At 39.9% G+C, this 20,411-nt stretch overlaps 1 protein-coding gene across 1 annotated transcript in view; it reads left to right on the top strand.

Moving 5' to 3' along the window:
- Positions 1 to 867: 867 nt before the first annotated feature.
- The window catches only part of LOC147024613 (polypyrimidine tract-binding protein 3-like), a 47,094-nt gene continuing 27,550 nt past the window's right edge, over positions 868 to 20,411 (top strand). Inside the window, exons 1-4 of the mRNA XM_085884670.1 lie at positions 868 to 1,079; positions 1,659 to 1,692; positions 9,516 to 9,564; positions 17,543 to 17,709. Coding sequence (XP_085740796.1) covers positions 1,072 to 1,079; positions 1,659 to 1,692; positions 9,516 to 9,564; positions 17,543 to 17,709 — 258 coding nt within the window. The 5' untranslated portion in view covers positions 868 to 1,071. The remainder of the gene's footprint in view (positions 1,080 to 1,658; positions 1,693 to 9,515; positions 9,565 to 17,542; positions 17,710 to 20,411) is intronic.

Genomic DNA, 20,411 nt, shown 5'->3' with positions numbered 1-20,411 from the left:
CCCCCTACCAAGCTTATCTATGTACTTACCACTGTACACTTTGGGGGAGAGGTTGGGGGGGGGGGCGTTGCACGTTTGTAGATCTTGAAGAATTTGGATGAAAAGCAGAGGAAATATTAAAGTATGAAATGCACGTTTTAATAATATTATGAGTGTATATAACAGGGATCATATGCCTCTGAACATTTATTTGGTTGTAGTGTCGTTTTGAATCCGAGTTCGGCGACCATTTGTGGTAATAAAACAAAGAACCTCTCTCTTCATGTTTTGCTCCACTCGCCAAGCGGTTGGCAAAGCCTTTGATACGGACTGACCGGCGAATAAAGCAATAACATCCCGTTGGCTGACGCAACACACCCCCTTCTCTTTAATACGTTATAATCATCTCAATAACATTTCATTTCTTGTTTTTATGACCATTTATATCTTGTTACGTCACGAGTCTTTGCTTTTTCGTTCATATTGTGAAAACCTTGCAACACAGAAGAAAAAAAGGTGGAACACCAACTTTTGCTGAACAATTCCGTTGCTATACACCTCAAGATACTTATTAACAACTATTTCGTCATACCTATTACTTTTTTTCAGCGAAGAAGCGAAAATCAACTGCAATTTCGAAAATATAAGTCGCAATATAAATATAAGTAGAAAATATTAATAACATTATAGTAAAAACGACGACATCGAGCTGAGCAACCAGCGACCGGAGAACTCTCAATTATTGCAAACATTACGCTTCATCGTTTTTAAAATGTATTCACGGTTAATTTTGCACGAATTTTTTGTGCAACACGGTATATCTGACGGATAATTCTGAAGAGCTATACTGATAAATAAACAGTTGGAAACATGAATAATTAATTTGTTCGTCATGGCCCGGCAGGGATATAAAGATTTATAAATCTCGATGCTCGTGATAAATTATTGCAAAAATAATCCTTTTCGCATTTGCACCGTATTCTAATTAGCTGATATTTGTGTCGTCGTGAAAGTTTTAGTTCCGAAAGTGTTTCGGGGAGGGCTGTGAGGAAGCGCAACGAAAGCCGCCATCTTGGAAATTTGGGCGCAAATATGGACAGGTACGAAGGGCTCCGCTTCCTCGCGATGGTGGCTGTGTGGCGTGTGTTAATTAATTCTCTTAGCATTGAACACGTTTCTCGAACCGGTGTATCTACAGCGGATGTAACCGTTTTCAGTTTTACCGAAACGGCGATGATTGTGACCCGAACGGCATCGAAACGAAAAGCTTAAAAAGTACGCCATTTTGGTTGAAAACCCGGGCGGCGAGTGCTGCGCGACGTTTGAGCACGAAATACGTCGTGTGTCGGTTTATCAAAACGATATTGTTCATGAAAAAATCTCATTTTGTTCATCATTCACATGGATTAACCCGTTTTCCCAGTAAATTCGCTTGTTTTTATCGGGTTCATGCGAATTGCGTCCGTAGCTCGCTCAACTGTAATGTCCCCTTCTTTGGAGGACGGTGTTTCGGTGCATTGTAAAAGAGTATACATATATATATATATATATATACATACATACACATATATACATACATATAATTATATATATATATATATATTATATCATATATTTTGCAGTGATGCTTGAATGCATTTTAAAATAATGTTTAATTTATTTGTTAATTTTTTTTGCAGCGCTTTGAGAGACGAATGCTCCACAGGCTCAAAGGTAAGGAATCGTCGACACAGGAAACGTAAAGTATCGTTAAATCTTGTGATGTGTGATTCAGTTTATCTTGTGATATCGCGTGATTTGGTTTATCTTGTGATATCGCGTGATTTAGTTTATCTTGTGATATCGCGTGATTTAGTTTATCTTGTGATATCGCGTGATTTAGTTTATCTTGTGATATCGCGTGATTTAGTTTATCTTGTGATATCGCGTGATTTAGTTTATCTTGTGATATCGCGTGATTTAGTTTATCTTGTGATATCGCGTGATTTGGTTTATCTTGTGATATCGCGTGATTTAGTTTATCTTGTGATATCGCGTGATTTAGTTTATCTTGTGATATCGCGTGATTTAGTTTATCTTGTGATATCGCGTGATTTGGTTTATCTTGTGATATCGCGTGATTTAGTTTATCTTGTGATATCGCGTGATTTAGTTTATCTTGTGATATTGCGTGATTTAGTTTATCTTGTGATATCGCGTGATTTAGTTTATCTTGTGATATTGCGTGATTTAGTTTATCTTGTGATATCGCGTGATTTGGTTTATCTTGTGATATCGCGTGATTTAGTTTATCTTGTGATATCGCGTGATTTAGTTTATCTTGTGATATCGCGTGATTTGGTTTATCTTGTGATATCGCGTGATTTAGTTTATCTTGTGATATCGCGTGATTTAGTTTATCTTGTGATATCGCGTGATTTAGTTTATCTTGTGATATCGCGTGATTTAGTTTATCTTGTGATATCGCGTGATTTAGTTTATCTTGTGATATCGCGTGATTTAGTTTATCTTGTGATATCGCGTGATTTAGTTTATCTTGTGATATCGCGTGATTTAGTTTATCTTGTGATATCGCGTGATTTAGTTTATCTTGTGATATCGCGTGATTTAGTTTATCTTGTGATATCGCGTGATTTAGTTTATCTTGTGTTATCGCGTGATTTGGTTTATCTTGTGATATCGCGTGATTTAGTTTATCTTGTGATATTGCGTGATTTGGTTTATCTTGTGATATCGCGTGATTTAGTTTATCTTGTGATATTGCGTGATTTAGTTTATCTTGTGATATCGCGTGATTTGGTTTATCTTGTGATATCGCGTGATTTAGTTTATCTTGTGATATCGCGTGATTTAGTTTATCTTGTGATATCGCGTGATTTAGTTTATCTTGTGATATCGCGTGATTTAGTTTATCTTGTGATATCGCGTGATTTAGTTTATCTTGTGATATCGCGTGATTTGGTTTATCTTGTGATATCGCGTGATTTGGTTTATCTTGTGATATCGCGTGATTTAGTTTATCTTGTGATATCGCGTGATTTAGTTTATCTTGTGATATCGCGTGATTTAGTTTATCTTGTGATATCGCGTGATTTAGTTTATCTTGTGATATCGCGTGATTTGGTTTATCTTGTGATATCGCGTGATTTGGTTTATCTTGTGATATCGCGTGATTTAGTTTATCTTGTGATATCGCGTGATTTAGTTTATCTTGTGATATCGCGTGATTTAGTTTATCTTGTGATATCGCGTGATTTAGTTTATCTTGTGATATCGCGTGATTTAGTTTATCTTGTGATATCGCGTGATTTAGTTTATCTTGTGATATCGCGTGATTTAGTTTATCTTGTGATATCGCGTGATTTAGTTTATCTTGTGATATCGCGTGATTTAGTTTATCTTGTGATATCGCGTGATTTAGTTTATCTTGTGATATCGCGTGATTTGGTTTATCTTGTGATATCGCGTGATTTAGTTTATCTTGTGATATCGCGTGATTTAGTTTATCTTGTGTTATCGCGTGATTTGGTTTATCTTGTGATATCGCGTGATTTAGTTTATCTTGTGATATTGCGTGATTTAGTTTATCTTGTGATATCGCGTGATTTAGTTTATCTTGTGATATTGCGTGATTTAGTTTATCTTGTGATATCGCGTGATTTGGTTTATCTTGTGATATCGCGTGATTTAGTTTATCTTGTGATATCGCGTGATTTAGTTTATCTTGTGATATCGCGTGATTTAGTTTATCTTGTGATATCGCGTGATTTAGTTTATCTTGTGATATCGCGTGATTTAGTTTATCTTGTGATATCGCGTGATTTGGTTTATCTTGTGATATCGCGTGATTTGGTTTATCTTGTGATATCGCGTGATTTAGTTTATCTTGTGATATCGCGTGATTTAGTTTATCTTGTGATATCGCGTGATTTAGTTTATCTTGTGATATCGCGTGATTTAGTTTATCTTGTGATATCGCGTGATTTGGTTTATCTTGTGATATCGCGTGATTTGGTTTATCTTGTGATATCGCGTGATTTGGTTTATCTTGTGATATCGCGTGATTTGGTTTATCTTGTGATATCGCGTGATTTGGTTTATCTTGTGATATCGCGTGATTTGGTTTATCTTGTGATATCGCGTGATTTGGTTTATCTTGTGATATCGTGTGATTTAGTTTATCTTGTGATATCGCGTGATTTGGTTTATCTTGTGATGTCGTGTGATTTGGTTTATCTTGTGATATCGCGTGATTTGGTTTATCTTGTGATATCGCATGATTTAGTTTATCTTGTGATATCGCGTGATTTAGTTTATCTTGTGATATCGCGTGATTTAGTTTATCTTGTGATATCGTGTGATTTAGTTTATCTTGTGATATCATGTGATTTAGTTTATCTTGTGTTCTCATGTGATTTCTTTTATATTGTGATTTTGTTTATCTTGTGTGATTTACTTTATATTGTGATATCACAATATAAACTAAATCATGCGATATCACAATATAAACTAAATCACACGATATCAGAAGATAAACCAAATCACACGATATCACAAGATAAAATAAATCACACGATATCAGAAGATAAACCAAATCACATGATATCACAAGATAAACCAAATCACACGATATCACAAGATAAAATAAATCGGACGACATCACAATATAAACTAAATCACACGATATCACAATATAAACTAAATCATGATATCACAATATAAACTAAATCATGCGATATCGCGTGATTTAGTTTATATTGTGATATCGTGTGATTTAGCTTATCGCGTGATTTAGTTTATATTGTGATATCGTGTGATTTAGCTTATCGCTTGATTTCGTTCATCTTGTGATATCGCTTGATTTTGCTCATCTTGTGGTATTGCTTTATTTAGCTTACAATTTTCATTGCATTGTGGGGTGTTTGTGACAGTAAGTTGTTGTGAAGGAGAAGAACATGTTTGGTTTTCATGAAATGAGGAAAATGCAATGCTATAAAATGTTATTCAAAGTTTTTAAAGTTAGAAGCAGATTAATTCAACTTTGAGGAATGTTGGTTCAATTGTCAGGTAATGAAAAGGGAAGAAATAAAGAATGAACCAAGGAAGGAAATAAGAGGCAGATTGAGTATATATATATATATATATATATATATATATATATATATATATATATATATATATATATATATATATATATATATATATATATATATATATATATATATATATATATATATATATATATATATATATCTCAGGCGTATTTTGATCTCGGAAGCTTATATTTGGACTTGCCAGTGACCACGTGATTTGGCTATAAAGGGTATTTTGGATTTTTTGTTTTATTTATTTAATCCTTCATTTTTAGATTAATTACTTGATTTTCAAAAAGTTCCAGATTTGGATGAAACAGTGGTGGTTTTGGTATACTATTCAGCAATTGATTGAGAAATGAATTATGTTACGATTATTATTAATTAAATTTATTTTAATTCTGCAGTTAATCAATTATTGTACACTGCTCCCTCCCAATTCCGACTCCATGTGCTGCAAGGCGGCATCCCCGGAGGATGAAGGTGCCCTGGTGATGTCACACCTGGTGGAATGTAATTTATTTATTAGGCCTAGGGGCGGTGTACTTTGTACCGCTACTTGTTTGTGTCCTTTTTGACGTCCTTAAAAATGATAAGTTTCCTGGTTGGAATGATTTTCAATTTTGTTTGTTTGTCAGATTGGCAGACAGAGTAAAGAAATATTTTGTCACTCCTTTGCGCATGTGTGATCACAACAAATTCAGAGCCCAATACTGCCAAACTGCAGGTTCCTTTTCTGATTCATGTTCTGATTTGTGTTTAAAATATAACATTCATTTTGAATAAGTTGTTCTTCAATCATAAACTGTAAGCCTGGTGTTGGCTCAGTGGTTAGGGTGGCGGCTTGGGATCCAAGGGTCCTGAGTTCAAGCCTCGCTGAATTACTTCACCAGGGGGTTGACTCAGCCTGCCATCCTTCCGAGGTCGGCAAAATGAGTACCAGCTTGCTGGGGATGATCGAGTCATTCGAGTATCCTGCGTCGGAGTGGCGACCCGTCCAGGATTGTGCCCAATAGCCAAGGAAACTGCTTCGGCAGCACCGACGCTCTGCACAGAGTATGGTCCCAATGGATGGAATCATAAACTGTGAAGACAGACAGGCATGAACGAATTGCTTAACCTCGCGTTTCACTTTGCATGCGTGGGGTAACTACAGGCGCCTTAGACTGTTTCCAACTATACCCAGTTGTGGAATCGATTTGCATTTGATATGAAAAAAACTTCCTTTTCTCCATTGGCCTGATCTCATACTGTCAATTAGATTTCTGCCCTGGTTACTCCACCCTTGACATGCTTCTGCTCTTATAACGATGGATGGAGGCTCTGAATCTGAAAAGAGATCAGGTCCAGAGAGACCGCCCTGATTTTCAGTACCTAATAGGGTCTGTCACCGCACTTTGCTATGCAGAGTCTGTGTTTCAAAAAAGTGCCTTTCCTGTTTCCAAAAAAATCCTAAATTTTCTTTCAAAATCCGTTTCCTGTTATCGATATAATAATAATAAAAGTTTTCCTCAAATCTCCACACCTACAATACTCTAAGGCATCCTGTATTTTGCCAATAATATAATGAGAATATTGATAAAACTGAAAAACGTGGTATTTTGTCATCAACTGCGCTATGTACCATATACCACCTCCCCCTCGTGGTGCAAGTCAGCTGTCGAGATTACGTTTGATGTTGCACTGAACATGTGGCATAGTGCAAGTGCTTCACCGAGAACCCTGCCAGAGGGAGCAGTTGTTTCATTCGAGTACCATCTTGGGATTCCCTGCCTATTGCACGGAAGTACATTAGATCCATCCATTAGGTTTTATTGCAATACAGCATATACTTTATTCAGGAAATAATTCACATATATAAATTGTTGAGGCTCATGGAGGAGCAAGAAGACACAATGGATCAGGAAAAGAGGAGGGGAGCGTCAACAGCAACACGAGAAAAGGGGAGGGTAGCGTCAACAGCCGGGTTGAGGAACAAAGAGGGAGACGTGGAGGAATAACAAACTAGGGGGGAAATGAGAGCAAGGGGAAGACAAAGGGGGCAAACAAGATGGATACAGTCATAGAAGTGGAAGGAAGAACTGGAAAGAGTGGGGGAGGGGGCATGGGCAGGGCTGAGGGTGCAAGGCCAGAAGGGACATATCAGAATTAGATACCACTAACCTGTGATGTGAAAGTGAAGGATCTGGATATTCCAATCATTTTGAAGGTCTTGTTGTCCATGGCATCCAGCTGAATAAAGTGAGGCAGTGGTTCCAGCCCAGAGGGGAGAGCAGTACTCCAAGTTGCAGATGAAGGTATTGTTCAGATTTGCTAAGGAAAGACTGTATAACAGAGGATGCCCAGTCGGCGACTGGCTTTGGAGGCCAACTTTGATATGTGGTTTGCCCAAGAAAGATCATGAATGGCTGATGGTGAGGCCCTGAACTTCAAGTGGATTGTTGGGGAAGGAGATGAGAGGGTATGCCAGATTTTTTTTTTTTTTTTTTTTGGAGACTAGCTCATGATTCTATCAAGGTTTGCAGAGACACAATATTTGGGACCAAACACAATTGAGGCAATCGGCCTTTTCACAGGCAGAGTCTGCTGTGTCATTTTAAGTGAGGGAAGGGATGAGGGGGGTGGGGGGGGGAATAGTACAGAGGCATCACCAGATTTTATAGGAGGGAAACAAATTTAAAGGTTGTCTTGAGGTTGGCCAGTTGTTTTTACTCTTTCCTGAGAGTGGGCACACTTGTTGCGGGCTATGTGGAGTGATTTGAGATTGCCTTCAGCCGGATTTGCCTTCCAGGAAGAGAAAGCAAGTTGTTTCATGGGAACTGCCTCGCTGTGTAATTCAGTGTACCATGGATTGGAGGATGGGTATGATAGTTGAAGACTAGGTGGGATGAATCTGTGTATGAGAATGGGCAGGTTCTGTAGAATAATTCCCAGGCTGAGTTTTTATCAGGGGCAGTAGATATGGGAGATCAGTCCTGAAGAGAGATGGATACTTGCAGTCCCTGCCAAACTCACCTGCGCTAAGGTGGCTCTCTGGAAAAAAAATCATTACAGAGTCAAGAAGGGAGGATTTTCTTTTGGCAAAAAGCCAGGTCAGAAAATTCACAGATTGAGTCAGACCCATGGAGTTACAGAAGTCCTTTGCTGCATTGTCATGGCTCGTGTAATCACATAGTAACTATGCTGACAGTTGAAATCACGACATATATGGAAGAGAGTGTTTGCATGGGAGGCTAAAAGTTGGTCGAGGGAGAGATGTAGATGTCACTTAGTAGGATGGTACAGCAACAGGCAAACAAGGTGGGAGCCGAGGGTAAGTTGTAGCCAAATGTACTCCTGTGTTTTGAGGTGTAAGATTAATACACAAACAACTATAACGCCTATTCAGGAGAGTGCATACCTCTGCCAGGCTGATTAGTTTACGTTTTGTATCCCACTGATAGGCTGGATCTTGATTCATATCTGACCTAAAATTTTATTTGCTTGTTCTTGTCACCTAACAGACTTTTCCACCAAGTTTCGTCCGAATCCAGTCATAACTTTTTCAGATATCGTGATGCATATCATTTTAGCCCTGTCACTCAATGGTGAAGAATCACTTTAAAATTTCTCAGATCTGGATTTGGATTTTCACCAAAATCGAATCAATTCTTCCTTGTTACATACCCAAGCTCTCCACCACATTTAGTTTGAATCCATCCACAACTTTTTGAGATATCCTTTTGACTGACTGAGAACCAGCCAGACAGAGGTGAAAACATAACCTCCATCCACCTTTGGTGGCGGAGGTAATGAAAAAAAGTTGTTGATGTAAACTGCAACTTTGTCACTGGAACGTGGTTCAGGACTGTCAAATCGGAGGGTACAATAGCCGGGAGAAGACACTTGGGTATCAGGTACATCTTGTGGGAGGAAGGATTCTGCTAAGCAGATCATGTCCTATACATCAGCAGCAATCTGTATTTTAATAATCTGTCATGTTAGAGGTCCACACGGTTTGGAACAGCGGAGGAAGCATGGTGCAGGAATGTGGAAAGGTGGTGGGAAACATTTATAAGGGGTGAGGGAATTTGGATAGGGGGTAGGAGTGACGATGGGTCGTGGAGGGTGGGTGGACAAGGTGGAGTGTCACTGAATTGATGGAAACTGAGAAAGGGTGGGTTGGGAGAACACTGGCATGTTGTAAATGATTAGGGGAAGGCCACTACGGAGGGATGGTCATCATTTAAGCATTTGTTGTCTATAAATTGAAGTAAGGCGTTTGCATTTCCACGTTATGATTTTTTTTCTTTTTTAAGTAAAACGTGCGTTGGTACCTATTTGCTAATTCAAAGCACAATTTATCAAACAAGAGTATGTGTAGTTAACCTTTTTTCACCTGTTTGTTGCCGAGTGGAATTTTGTTTTTCTCGGGATGATTATCATGCTGGTTTTGTGTTGCAGAGGGGTCCTGATGTATTGCATTCTGGGGGAGCGACTGTCAGCACAAGAGGTTGGTTGCTTTCATCACTATTTTTCAATCGGCTGGATTAATTTTTCATTTGATGTTGCAATCCCTATTGCTGAAAAGTAAGGCAAAAAATGCTCATATTTATGCTGTTGTCATTAATCTGTTTTGTTGACAATTGGTGCCTTTTTGTCTCCCACCCCTCCGACAAGGTCTGAGATGGGACATTAAAATTGAGCTCTGACCGACCGATAGTCCGTCCATGTACTTTTGTGTATGCGATATTTGAAAAGCCGTGAACCATTTAGCTTTCATATTGCAGATATCTGTTCCTCATGATATGATCTCAATCTGATTTTATTTTGGCGATGATTAGCTAAATTATGTTGCCATGGTAACCATCTCAGTAACTCGGTTTGTGTATGCTATATTTCAAAAAAAGTCCAAGATTTAGCTTTCACATTACACAGATCTTTTCCTCATAATAATTTTCATGATAATTGTTTTAATGATAACTATGACCGTAGGTCTGTGGTGTGGCAGCCATGTTGGAAAAACTTTGGACCTCTGTATCTGTGAAACCGCACCAAGGAAATAAAATTAAAACTTGGCACAAAGCACGTACTCCTCATGGGGAATATGTGATGATGATGATTATTAGGGTACCCTATTGTTTTTCTTCTGTTTATTATTATTACTACGCATTATTATTTTTCTTCCGCCGTAAATTTGCAAAATTTCCAATTTTTTTCGCTTTAAATGCCATTTTCTCAGAAATGGTAAGACCAATCGACACAAAATTTTCACCAAATATGTATCTTTTTTTTTGATAGCATACATAATTGATAATTGTGACGTCATAGGTCACGTGATACGGGCGCCATCTTGAAAAAACAGATAAACTTTGGACCTCTGTATCTCGGAAACCTTCTCGGGTAAAAAAAATTTCGCTTCATACATTTTAACAAGCTCCCTCTCAGGAATACGTGTGATTTTTCGTGACGTCATCAGTGAAGAGGTATCCCAGTAAAAATTCGTCAAGTAGAACGCCACATGGCAAAAATTTGAAATTTCTTGAGCGTCATCTACACAAAAATTCATCGTAGAAAAAAAATATTTTGACGTCATCGGTGACGTAATTCGGCCGCCATCTTGTTTTTTAGTGTTTTTTTTTTTTTTTTAATTTTCTTCTCCAGAACGGCTGTGCAGATTGAGGCGAAACTTTACACGCACATTCTCCCTGAGGTTCTCTTTCAAGTTTGTTAATTTGTTGTTGATAAGTCACATGGTTTGGCGGCCATCTTGAAAAAACCCTAAAACCTTCAAACATCTCCAGAAGCGCTGGTCGAATGAAGGCGAGATTTCAGAACTATATTCGTGACATGTATGCGATGCAAGTTTGTTAATTTCAAAGTGATAGGTCACATGGTTTGGCCGCCATGTTGGATTTAAGAAAAATATTAAATAATGTTTTCTCTGGTATTTCATAAGCCATCGAAGCGAAAATTTGCAAGTGCCTTCCTCGCTCAAGTCTACATACATGGTAAAAAATTTTTTACCTCAGAAGTCACATGGTTTGGCGGCCATCTTGGATAGAAAAATAGACTTTATCCGATTTACACGAAACTTCACACACTTGTTCGGGTCGACGATGGAAAGCAGAATTTAAATTTATGATATCATAGGTCACAAGGTTCGGCAGCCATTTTGGATTGAAAATGAATAAATTTTAAAAATCTTCTTCTCCAGAAGGGCAAGACAGATCAAGACGAAACTTCACACATATATTCCACATGAGGTCCTTTCTCAAGTTTGTTCATTTCTTCTTGATCGGTCACATGGTTTGGCGGCCATCTTGAAAAAACCCTAAAACCTTCAAACTTCTTCTCCAGAAGCACTGGTCGGATGAAGGGCAGATTTCAGAACTATATTCGGGACAGGTAGGCGATATAAGTTTGTTAATTTTGAATTGATAAGTCACACGTTTTGGCCGCCATGTTGGATTTAAGAAAAATATTAAATAATGTTTTCTCTGGAACCGCTTAACCTAATGAATCGAAAGTTTGCAATTATCATCTACCATCGTGTGTGCACGCGTGGTAAAAATTATGACGTCACACGTCACATGGTTTGGCGGCCATCTTGGATAGAAAAACGCACCTTTACCGATTAACACGAAACTTCACAAACGTGTTCCAATACCCAGTTGGAAGCACAATATAAATTTGTAATGTCATAGGTCACATGGTTCGTCAGCCATCTTGGATTGAAAAATAATATCTTAAAACGTCTTTTTCTCTGAAACGACTGAAGAGATCCAGGTGAAACTCCACCACTATGACCGCCTCTCCATGACGAATAAAAAGTTCTCACCCCCTTTTGAGGTACGACGCAACGTTTGGCAGCCATATTGGATTGAAGGAAAATATTAATTAATGTTTACTCTGGAACTACTGCATCAATAAATGTGAAACATCAACTTTATGGTGGAACAGTCATGCGGAATGAGGGTTTGAAATTTCAACGGGATCGGGCCCAGGGTTTGGCAGCCATGTTGGTTTTAAGAAAAATATTAAATAATGTTTTCTCTGGAACTGCTTAACCTAGCGAAGCGAAAATTTGCACTTATCGTCTCCGATCGTGTTTGCACATGTGGTGAAAATTATGACATCACAAGTCACATGGTTTGGCCGCCATCTTGGATTGAAGGATAAATATTAATTAATGTTTACTCTGGAACCGCTGCTTCTATATATCTGAAACTTCAAATTTGTAATTTAGCCGACATGCGAAACAAACGTTTAAAATTTCAACCTGATCGGTCACGCGGTTTGGCAGCCAGAATTATTTAATTATTTGAATCTGTTCGCCAGTAATAAGGAAATTGAATGCTTTGTGCTGCCCGGTTCGTAACTCGTCTGTTCCGCGCCGTCTCGAAGCAGGCCTGTGTTTTTATCACCATTAAATAATGTTTTCTCTGGCACCGCTTATCCGATAAATGCGAAACTTTGGTAAGATGATTTAAGTCTCATGTTGTATCAGTTGTGTCAAAGGCGGATGGACTGGCTACCCGGTCATCACTGCCAGCAGTTATAAAGTGGCAGTTCTAGTTATTATTATTATTATTATTATTATTATTATTATTATTATTATTATGTTTTTTTTTTTAAACTTCATCGGTGCCTTCGTTATGACATAATTGCATATGTTGGATGCTACATCCGATCAGTATGAAAAATTTTCAGGGTCATCTTGGGATAAAATAGTCCACACAAATTTTTTTGATGGTGTCATCGGTCAGGTGATTCAGCAGCCATGTTGTTTTTTAAAGAAAACCTTCAAAAATCTTCTCTGAAATAGCTGAACAGATTGAGGGGAAACTCATAAGTCATGTGGTTTGGCAGCCAAGTTGGAAAATCCAAAAATCTTTGGACCTCTGTATCTCTGAAACCACACGAAGAAAAAAATTGAAACTTGGCACACGGCAAGTACGCCTCATGGGGAATGAGTGATTAATTTTTTTTAAATCATGTCAGAGGTGCCTTAGTTATGACGTCATAATTGCATATGTAGAACGCTACATATGATCAGTATGAAAATTTTTGAGGGTCATCTTACGATAAAAGGGTCCACAAAATGTTTTTTAATGACATCATCAGTCACGTGATTCAGCATCCATATATATATATATATATATATATATATATATATATATATATATATATATATATATATATATATATATATATTTTAAACCTTCAAAAATTTTCTTCTCTGAAGTGGCTGAACAGATCAAGGTGAAACTTTACACATATGACTGCCTATCCATGAGGAACAAAAGGTTCACACATCTGATGTCATAGATCACATGGTTTGGCGAGCATATTGGATTTACCCTAAAATGTATAAATGTCATCCTCTCCAGAACGGCCGGACAGATCGAGGGGAATATTCACATAAACGTTCCCCAAGGCATGCGTGTACAAGGTTCTGAAGGAATAATTGTTTTCATGGTTTGACAGCCATATTGGATATAAGAAAAATATTAAATGTTTTCTCTGGAACCGCTTCATCAATCAACGTGAAACTTCACAATTGTGATCTAGTAATGATGGGGAATGCACGTTTTAAATTTCAACTTCATCGGACGCATGGTCTGGCAGCCAGAATTGTTTAATTTTTTTATCTGGATTCTTTTTTGATTATTTTTTTTTTTTGAATAAGGCTCATTTGGCTGTGCCTGGATGGGGTTGAGGGTAGAGCAGCCCCTGTAATGCAAATCCTATCCAGGTTCCTCTTGATGACTTCATCTTTTCTTTTTGCGTGTTTGGGATCCTTCTGATTTTGGTCTTCTATTTGATCTGAATTGAATTTATTTTAAACCCATTCTGAATTCAATTGAATAATCATGAAAAAAAAAACATCATGGGTTAGGGTTAGGTGTCTGATCAAAGTGGGACGTCTTGGTACCTGGTCATCTCTGCCAGCAGTTGTAAAGTAGCAGTTCTAATTATGTCTCGTATTAATAACAAAACGCACTAGTACACAAACGCCACACAAAACAAGTCCTGGCGAGAGTCTGCAATCTGTGATTGCTCTTTTTCTTGTTTGTTCCTGTATTTGCATTTTATTACTTCTACCACCGAAGGTTGGCAGAGGTTATGCTTTCACGTCTGTCTGTTTGTTTGTGAGTAGGATATTTCAAAATGTTGTGGATGGATTTGGACAAAATTTGGTGGGCAGGTGTGACGAGGACGAAATTATTTGATTTTGGTGAAGATCCAGCTCCACATCCTGATGCGAGAAATTTTTCAGGGATTCTTCACCATTAAGAGATCGAGCCAAAAGTAATATATAGCACGATAGCTCAAAAAGTTATAGATGGATTTGGACAAAACTTGGATGAGTTGGGTCGGTGACATGAACGAGCTGAAAGAATCACTTAAAAAATATTGAATCCGGATCTTCACCAAAGTCTAAACAATTCGTCCTTGTCACACACCCAACCTATCCACCAAGTTCCATCTCAATCTGTCCAAAATGTTTGGAGGTATCCTGCTCACAGACAAACAAACAGATAGGGGTGAAAAAATGACCTCTGTCCACATTCGGTGTCAGACGTAATATATGTCTGTGAAGCCTGAACTCAATAAATTCTTGCTCCTCCTCAAGCCCATACACTGTATACAAAAAAATTGAATTCACCACCTGCCCAAGAAGCCACCTTGTTTGGAAAGCGAAGCTCCAAAAAAAGTTTGGCAGAAGAGGACAGATGAAACGGTTATTTCTCATTTCCTCGAGCTGGTTCGCACAGGCTCCCTTCAAATGTTTGTTCACCCGAATGACTGCACTAATTAGTTTGGAAAAAGTAAAATTTGGCCCAACAAGCTTGCTCGTGTCAAATGTTTAGAGTTCATATGTTGGATGACGTTTACTCCCATTTCTCATCACGTTTAGGCGACAAAGGACATCGCAAAACTCTTCAGAGCTATTACCGACAATGGCCATGTTGGCCATGTGCCACAATATGAACACGTAATATGATCGTTACTTGTGACTTCCACATGCAGGGTCATTTTTACAGTGCGTGCGCTGTATACAATTGCACCGAGTTTGAAATGTCCCTGGCGTCGTCTATCACGTCTCCGGTGGGTCCGGTGTCTCCCCCCACGTGCCTCAAGACAGCCAATGACGGCCATCCGGTTGATGCAGTGCGTAACCTCGACGGAAATGGTGACAATTGACGGAAATACCTGAGTATTTTAATGGCAATTTGTGAAACTAATGTGTTATATATGTGAAAACAATTTAATTTATTGCTTGACGGAAAAAACGAAGAAACGCTCCCCTCTCATGTACGAACGAACAAAAGACGTCACTTCCGCCCACCATCGCATTTCGCGCCGATCTCCGAATGCTGAAAGCTAAGTTCTTATGCTATCATTCTTTTGCGGTCCCCTGCCACGCTGTATCGAATTTGTGAAAGTAATGTGTTGTATATGTGAAAAACATCTATATATTAATACTGAAGGACCAATTTTGTGCTCCTCCTAGCGGTCGAGTCATGTTTTTCTCAGTTCTGTGACTTGGACTGAAAGAAACTTCGTACCTGTAAGAGTGCATCGCACATAGTGGCAATAGTCAACCTTCAACTCTGAAGCATAATAAACACTTTTCGTTTTACATTCGTTTACATGGCGACGTGTGACGTCACCGCTGAGAGGCATCAGGACGTCATGACATCATCGGTCATCTGCTTACGTTAATACATCTGTCGTCGACAGACCGTCACCGCTTAGCGGTGTAATTCCACTCCTCAAAAATAGCGTCTGCAATGTAAAACCCTCTTCTGCACATGCTGACTACCTCAGACTGTGAATTTGACACAAAAAATGTAACAATAAACATTGTATCTTCTATATATTAACACTGAAGGACGAATTTTGTGCTTCTAGCGGTCGCGTCACGTTTTTCTCGGTCCTGTGACCTGGACTGAAAGACACTTCGTACCTGTAAGAGTGCATCGCACACAGTGGCAATAGTCAAGCTTCAACTCTGAAGCAGAATAAACACTTTTGGTTGAGGCGGGGCGGGAGATGAAGAGACGGGGGCAGGGAGTGAAGAGGTGGGGTGGGAGATGAAGAGACGGGGGCAGGGAGTGAAGAGGCGGGGGGCAAGGTAAGCAAATTCTTGGGCGGGGGTAAGCAAATTGAAAGCGGGAGATGGGGCGGGGGCTGGGGTGAATTCGGCGGGGTGGACAGGGGGCGGGGGCAAGTGGGGCGGGGAGTGAAGAGGCGGGGCCAGGGTAATTACATTTTTGGGCGGGGTTAAGCAAGTTGAAGGCGGGGGGGGGGAATGGGGCAGGGGCAGGGGATGAGTAGGCGGGGACAAGCACGCCCTGTCCAGTCCATGTCCCTCGAGTGTGGGTGAGCTGGTGAGGGTGATTGAATGAACGGAATCCGTCTGTGACGGGGTTTCGGCGAGTTTAATTTATTGCTTGACGGAAAAAAACGAAGAAAACGCGCCCCTCATGTACGAACGAACGAAAGACGTCACTTCCGCCCACCATCGCATTTCGCGCCGATCGCCGAATGCTGAAAGCTAAGTTCTTCTGATGCTATCATTCTTTTGCGGTCCCCTGCCATGCTGTATCGAACAATTTCATTCCTTCTGTTATATATATAAAGGTGCTTATCACAATAATAACAAGATTTTTACATTTCAAATATTAAGTACGCTTTTTAATTGTTTTTCAACTGAAAAAGCATAAATTGCATATTTTAACATTAGTGTACTCATTTGCTTCACCACACGCGCTGTATTGAAGGATTTCACTTGTTTTCCATGATGTGCTGCGAGAGGCAAGGCTTCTTGTGTCTTCTGAACCCCTTTATGGCTGTTTAGGACTTCCCTGTTGACTTAACTACCATAACTTTACAATCAAATATTGCATGAAGGTGTGAGCTTGTTGCTGTTTCTTTTCAAATAACAATTTAACATAACAGTGTGGAGTTTATGCCTGACTCAAGCAAATGCATGCATTGTTTTTAACTGCTGTGTTCATTATTTATTTATTGCCAGAGTTTGTAGGTAATCTTATAACTTTTTACATTGCTTTAAACTATTTTTTATATTTATTTTTAATTCTGCTTCACTCAAACCAAAAATAATTTATGAAACTTGGTTTCTGCATCTGGGATTGATGAATATGACAATTCATGATTTAGCAATGCATGGGGAGAGATGTGTTGGAAGAATGGATGGAATCGACTCGGTTCATGAAAGTACGCTAACCGCCGTGGGAAGCAGGGAGAACCTCACTTTTCAGGCTTAACCTTTTTCTGCCCCGACGAAGGATGAGCACATGAAATGTCAACTTTCTTGGTTTTTCACACAAAATTTTTTTTTTTTTTTTTCAAACGAATGCCATGTATGAAGTATGTTGCAAAATGTGCATTTGCTTTCCAAGGTGCGCTGCTTTGTAAGTATGTCATAACTGCATTTTGTTTTTTTTGTGTTGCAGAGAATGGTGGTGAGAGTAAGAAGTTCAAGGTAGATGTGGAATGTGCACCATCTCGTGTGCTCCACATCCGCAAGCTTCCTGAGCATGCCACTGAAGCAGAGGTGGTGACACTTGCTCTGCCTTTTGGACGCATCACTAATGTCCTCATGCTAAAGGGCAAGAGCCAGGTGCGGTTCCCTGTTATTTTTTTTTTTTTTCTTCAGAATTCATGGTTTTAAGGTCTTCATCCTGGTGAGTAACGTCTTAGCATATTTGTGTCTTTCTTTATGAAATGACGAGCAAATGCCACCCGTCGCTTTGCTGATGGGAATGCTAAGGGTAGGGGGAGAGGAAAAAAAGAGGGATGGGGGGGGGGGAGAGGCAGAGAGTGAAGAGGTTTGAGTGGAAAGGAGAGAGGAGGTAGGGGGAGTGAGGATGGGTGGAGGAAGGGAAGGCAGACATGCGGTGGAGCATAAATTACGATTCATAGTCTCATAAAAATGATTCTGCATAGAATAACAGTGAAGATGGAAATAAAATAATGTCCGAAATCCATTTTCTCCCGGACACACTAAAACACGGCCTGGAAACAAAACCCGCTGGGTGCATCCGGAGCCAAGCTGTCCGGACACAAACACTGTTCAGACGCGTCTGGAGACAAACTCCTGTCCAGAGACTGGGAGAAAGGAGTAAAAGGAAGGTGCTGCACTGTATTGGGAGGAGGTAGAGCAAGGATGATCCAGACAGAGAGAGAGAGAGAGAGAGGAGTGGGGGTTGGGGTGTGAGCACAGAGAATATCTTGTGCTTTGTGAGCAAAAAACACACACACGCACACACCTGCTTGGCCGATATCGGCAACATTTCAGGAATCATCATGTTAGAGTCTGTGATTACTGACGACAGTACTTACTGTATACAACCCAAAAACCTTGAGTAGCTTTCACCGAAAAACATTGTTGCATGATATAGACATTTCAATATGTTCATATCACAAACATTCATCTTTACAAACAGGTGCGTGTGGCAGGTAGAAAAAAAATTGGCTCGTAATTTCGAAAACACGTTCATATGGCAAACAGCTCTGAGATCAGGTGTTCAGGATGACGGAGCGCGAACCACTCGCTCAGGATGACTGAGCGCGAACCACTCGCTCAGGATGGTGGAGCGCGAACCACTCGCTCAGGATGGCGGAGCGCGAACCACTCGCTCAGGATGGCGGAGCGCGAACCACTCGCTCAGGATGGCGGAGCGCGAACCACTCGCTCAGGATGGCGGAGCGCGAACCACTCGCTCAGGATGGCGGAGCGCGAACCACTCGCTCAGGATGGCGGAGCGCGAACCACTCGCTCAGGATGGCGGAGCGCGAACCACTCGCTCAGGATGGCGGAGCGCGAACCACTCGCTCAGGATGGCGGAGCGCGAACCACTCGCTCAGGATGGCGGAGCGCGAACCACTCGCTCAGGATGGCGGAGCGCGAACCACTCGCTCAGGATGGCGGAGCGCGAACCACTCGCATAGGATGGCGGAGCGCGAACCACTCGCTCAGGATGGCGGAGCGTGGTATCGCTGTCGACTATAGGGCACTCGGCAAGGGGCTTAAGCACTCAAGCAAGCACTTGAATTAAATGGTTGATAAGGAATGGCTGGTCTTCACCATGCGCGCAGCAGTTCAGGAAATAAAATGAATTCGTTCAAATAATGACTTTATTATCCACAAAAGAGTTGCTGCTTAATGTAGAACAACCCTGCAGACATCGTAAAGTAAAATCGCCCATGAAGTATATACATTGCAGATAATCCACCATGTTTGCCTGTTTGTCTGTGCACACATCACATGGTACATCATTCGCGGTCCGCCCAAATGATTTAACTTTATTTTATAACGTCTGTTTTTCACAAGATTTGCTTTGATTCCCTGTAGAGCACTTCTTGAAACCTCAGAAAATAGACACAGATCTGGCAGATGCTATGGACAGGCAGTCCCTCCGAGGGACATGGCATGAGATCTCGCAGTGAATGCATTAAATCTTATCGTTAATTAACCTGGATAATTTTGTCACGTTCCTTAAATTTTTGTTCACTTAATATAATTCTCCAAACAGTAGAAAAAGGTAAGTTTAATGCTTTGGAAATTTCACATTTCCTTGTGTATGTACGGAGGAGGAGGGAACAGAGCCTTGCTTGCGAAAAGTAAATGAGGTATATCCACTTTGTTATCAGACTCATTATTTCTTTCAATTATCAGATTTCACAACAGATTTCGACACTTCTTTCGTCTGGATGATATCCGATCCTCAGAACTGAAATTATATTTTGATGATGTACTTTCATTTGGCCGTGAGAGTAGATCATGGAAAGTCCTATCATATAACACATGAAATCGCTCCAAGCTCCTACTTTGAAAACTATATTACGTACAAAAGCGATGTACACAACGATCCTTAGCTTTGATAAACATGCATTTAACAATATGAGTGAGGAATGTGGAAAAAATACTTCATTGTTAAATAGTTGCTTCCTGTTACAAGTCAAGGCATGGTTGAGCAGGCCAAAGAACACTGTGGCTTCAGACCCCAGCTAAGTTACGTTGGATACACCTTAAGACCCCAAAGAGCGAGGTGGCTGAGAATGCGCCTGATTAAAATATATAATTAAATAAGGCCGTTAATTATCTTCAAAAGGTGTGTGTTCGTTCACCCAAACACCAATTTTCACTCTTGCACTTCCTTGGAGTTTTTTTTATTATGCATGCAAAGGTAAGGCTGATAGGATTTATAGTTTTGGAGTTATGTCACACACACACACACACACCACACACACACACACACACACACACACACACACACACACACACACACACACACACACACACACACACACACACACACA

Source organism: Eptatretus burgeri, chromosome 6 (genome assembly GCF_056783735.1).
Source record: "Eptatretus burgeri isolate ZD-2024b chromosome 6, Ebu_testis_v1, whole genome shotgun sequence".
NCBI classification, from domain to species: domain Eukaryota; kingdom Metazoa; phylum Chordata; class Myxini; order Myxiniformes; family Myxinidae; genus Eptatretus; species Eptatretus burgeri.
This window is presented reverse-complemented; position numbering and strand designations above follow the sequence as displayed.